Raw genomic sequence first — 2,500 nt, 5'->3', positions numbered from 1 at the left:
ATATATATATATATATATATATATATATATATATATATATATATATATATATATATATACTTTTTCGGCAATAATAGAACATTCACACCAACACTCACACCCCTTTTTTTTACACAGATTTTAGTACTTTGTCCACCCACTCCTCCCGGCAAGACCCCTTCACCTCAGATGAAACCAGAACTAAACTATTTAACAGCAACTTATGTCTGTTTCGTTTTTCGTATTTTTTCGGTTCTTGTACTTTACATTATTTAGTTATACATGTTTAAACCGGAATATTCTCTGTATGATTTGCATTGTCTAATGACCCTATCGTCTAGTTATTACAGCATTGATAATGAAGGCCTGTTAAAACCTTCCAAATGTCTTCATAATAAACATGAGATTCTTCAGGGCTGCATTGATCCACCTCTTACGTTTCGTTGTCTTATTGAAAAACCTATTACGGTGTATGTATGTGTGTGTGTTTCTTATGGGTAATAAAACCAACGGTATTTTTTATGGTTATTGCATTTGTTGATCGTGCAGTCACACACACGTGGTGTGATGTGCGTCTATATCTATGTACATTTCTCATAAATAACGCAGTATATACAAAACGATGTGAAAGCCACTCGTTTATGAAGGATGGAAGAGAGAGAGAGAAAGAAAGAGAGAGGGAGAGAAAGCGATAAATGAAATAATCTAGAGAGGAACAATGAGGAAGGGAGACAAACAGACAGACAGACGGAAAAATCGCAAGTCCTCTAAACGTTCCTGTTTCTAGTCCTCTAAACCGTTGATGTTTCTTGGTGACGTCACGGCCAAATTTCTACCAGACGGGGTTGCTGAAGAACTGCCACTCTTTCGGCTTCGAGGTGTCCTTCTTGGTGGCGACGCAGCGACGACCGGTGATGCTGATGGAAAAAACGTAAATCATAGAGAGAAAGAGACTACAGCAGCAGCAACAATAACGTAAAAAATCAATAATGACAAATTCAGTTAACTAAAGAACTCCAACAGCAAGAATAACGTAAAAAAGAATCCCCACCTGTGCTCAATGCAGACCGTCGGGTAGTCCTCCTTAAAACACACTGGATTCCAAGCGCTGAAGAACGTTCGACCCACAATCGAGGCCGACATACTGTTCGCGTTCTTCAAGCACCTCAAGAACCTCTCGTCGCAGTCACAGTGGGAGAGAGTGAACCTTCCATTGTTCGTCAGGCCGTGGCTGGTCGTGCCCTTTTCCAGTTTTTCGGGGCATTTGTCGTGCTCTCGGCAACAGCGGTCGGTTTCGGCGAATCTTCCGAGGTCGTCGTCGTGTTTCGCTCTCGTCCCGGGGCCGCACCACTTGGTTCCTGGCGCGGCAGAGAACGGGGGAATGATCAGTTATGGTGAGCCTGACGAATGTTAATGATGAGGATAATGATTATAATAACTTGATAATACTGATGATAGAAATGGTAATAATAATTATAATAATAATACTTCATTTTGAGGAATATAACACCTAATTAATTGATAATGTAGCAATATACCAGCTAGGCTGAAATGTGTCCTATCACTCGAACTTTCTTTCCCATTCATCAGCACACAGCATTACCAACCTGGGAAGACCATCCATCCCCCGGAACGCTCTTCAGCCGCCGCCAGGCATACCAACATCGCCGAGCAGGTCAGCGCCACGGAAATAAGGCCTCTGTTAGATGTGCGAAGAGTTAGAGTTAAAGCTGCACGTTTCTGTGTTGTAACAGTATGATTTCTGTGCAACTATATAACGACAGTACAATTATGTATTACCAACCACGTCTATGTACATCGAAACAGCAATTAGAGAATTCCTGTACCAACTACAGTTATTACAGTAATTTAGTGCATTACAGCACCAACCACGTCTCTATATTCGCCAATATTGCAATATGAACACGAATCTCACTGCAGCAAGAGCCCACACGTTGCAAAGGAAGCCTCACCTCATGCTGTCAGCTCTGGGTTCCACTACGGCGAGCGAGGAAGTGATGAAAACCACCCAAATGCCCACTATATACCCACTCGTGCCAGGCGCCGGAAGTTGTCCGGTCCTTGTCCGTCATTTTGACATAATGTGGAATCACATCCTGTTCCCCAAAGACAGGGATTGTCGAGGAAAAAAATAAAGGTATTTCACGGCAGAGATTTACGTGTAGCAGAGGATGTAAGGGAAGAGGGGGGGGTGGAGGGTCATTGATGTCCTTGTCCTCATTCTTCTTCGTATCAAAAGTATACTTTAGTTCAGTATCAACGGGGAAAGGACCGTGCCTTTAAGTCAAAATCAGGGAAAGGAACATAAATATAAAGTAAAAATCTAGAAAAAAAGACCTTTTTGTCAAAATCAGGAAAATAAACGTGCCCTTTTCGTCAAAATCAAGAAAAAAGCCCTTTTTGTCAAAATCAGGAAAATAAATGTGCCCTTTTTGTCAAAATCAATAACTTCACGCCTTTTAAATCTCCAGATTAGCGATTAGCGACGTGAAAGTCCATA

The 2,500-nt window shown here is 41.6% G+C and overlaps 1 protein-coding gene across 2 annotated transcripts; it reads right to left on the bottom strand.

The window, feature by feature from the left end:
• Positions 1-514: 514 nt before the first annotated feature.
• Positions 515-2,008, bottom strand: LOC113813547 (phospholipase A2-like). Of its 2 annotated transcripts, XM_070125360.1 has the most exons (4): positions 1,953-2,008; positions 1,587-1,678; positions 1,031-1,337; positions 515-896 (listed from the first exon to the last, which is right to left on the bottom strand). In XM_070125360.1, the coding sequence occupies exons 1-4, from the start codon at positions 1,955-1,957 to the stop codon at positions 812-814; spliced, it is 489 nt and encodes a 162-aa protein (XP_069981461.1). In that variant the 5' UTR covers positions 1,958-2,008; the 3' UTR covers positions 515-811. The 2 variants fall into 2 exon arrangements, with proteins under 2 accessions (XP_069981461.1, XP_069982050.1); XM_070125949.1 differs by lacking the exon at positions 1,953-2,008 and having other exon boundaries at positions 1,551-1,680.
• Positions 2,009-2,500: the final 492 nt, after the last annotated feature.

Source organism: Penaeus vannamei, chromosome 1 (genome assembly GCF_042767895.1).
Source record: "Penaeus vannamei isolate JL-2024 chromosome 1, ASM4276789v1, whole genome shotgun sequence".
Classification (NCBI taxonomy): Eukaryota; Metazoa; Arthropoda; class Malacostraca; order Decapoda; family Penaeidae; genus Penaeus; species Penaeus vannamei.
The sequence above is the reverse complement of the archived record's forward strand: the minus strand, read 5'-3'. Positions and strand labels throughout refer to the sequence as shown.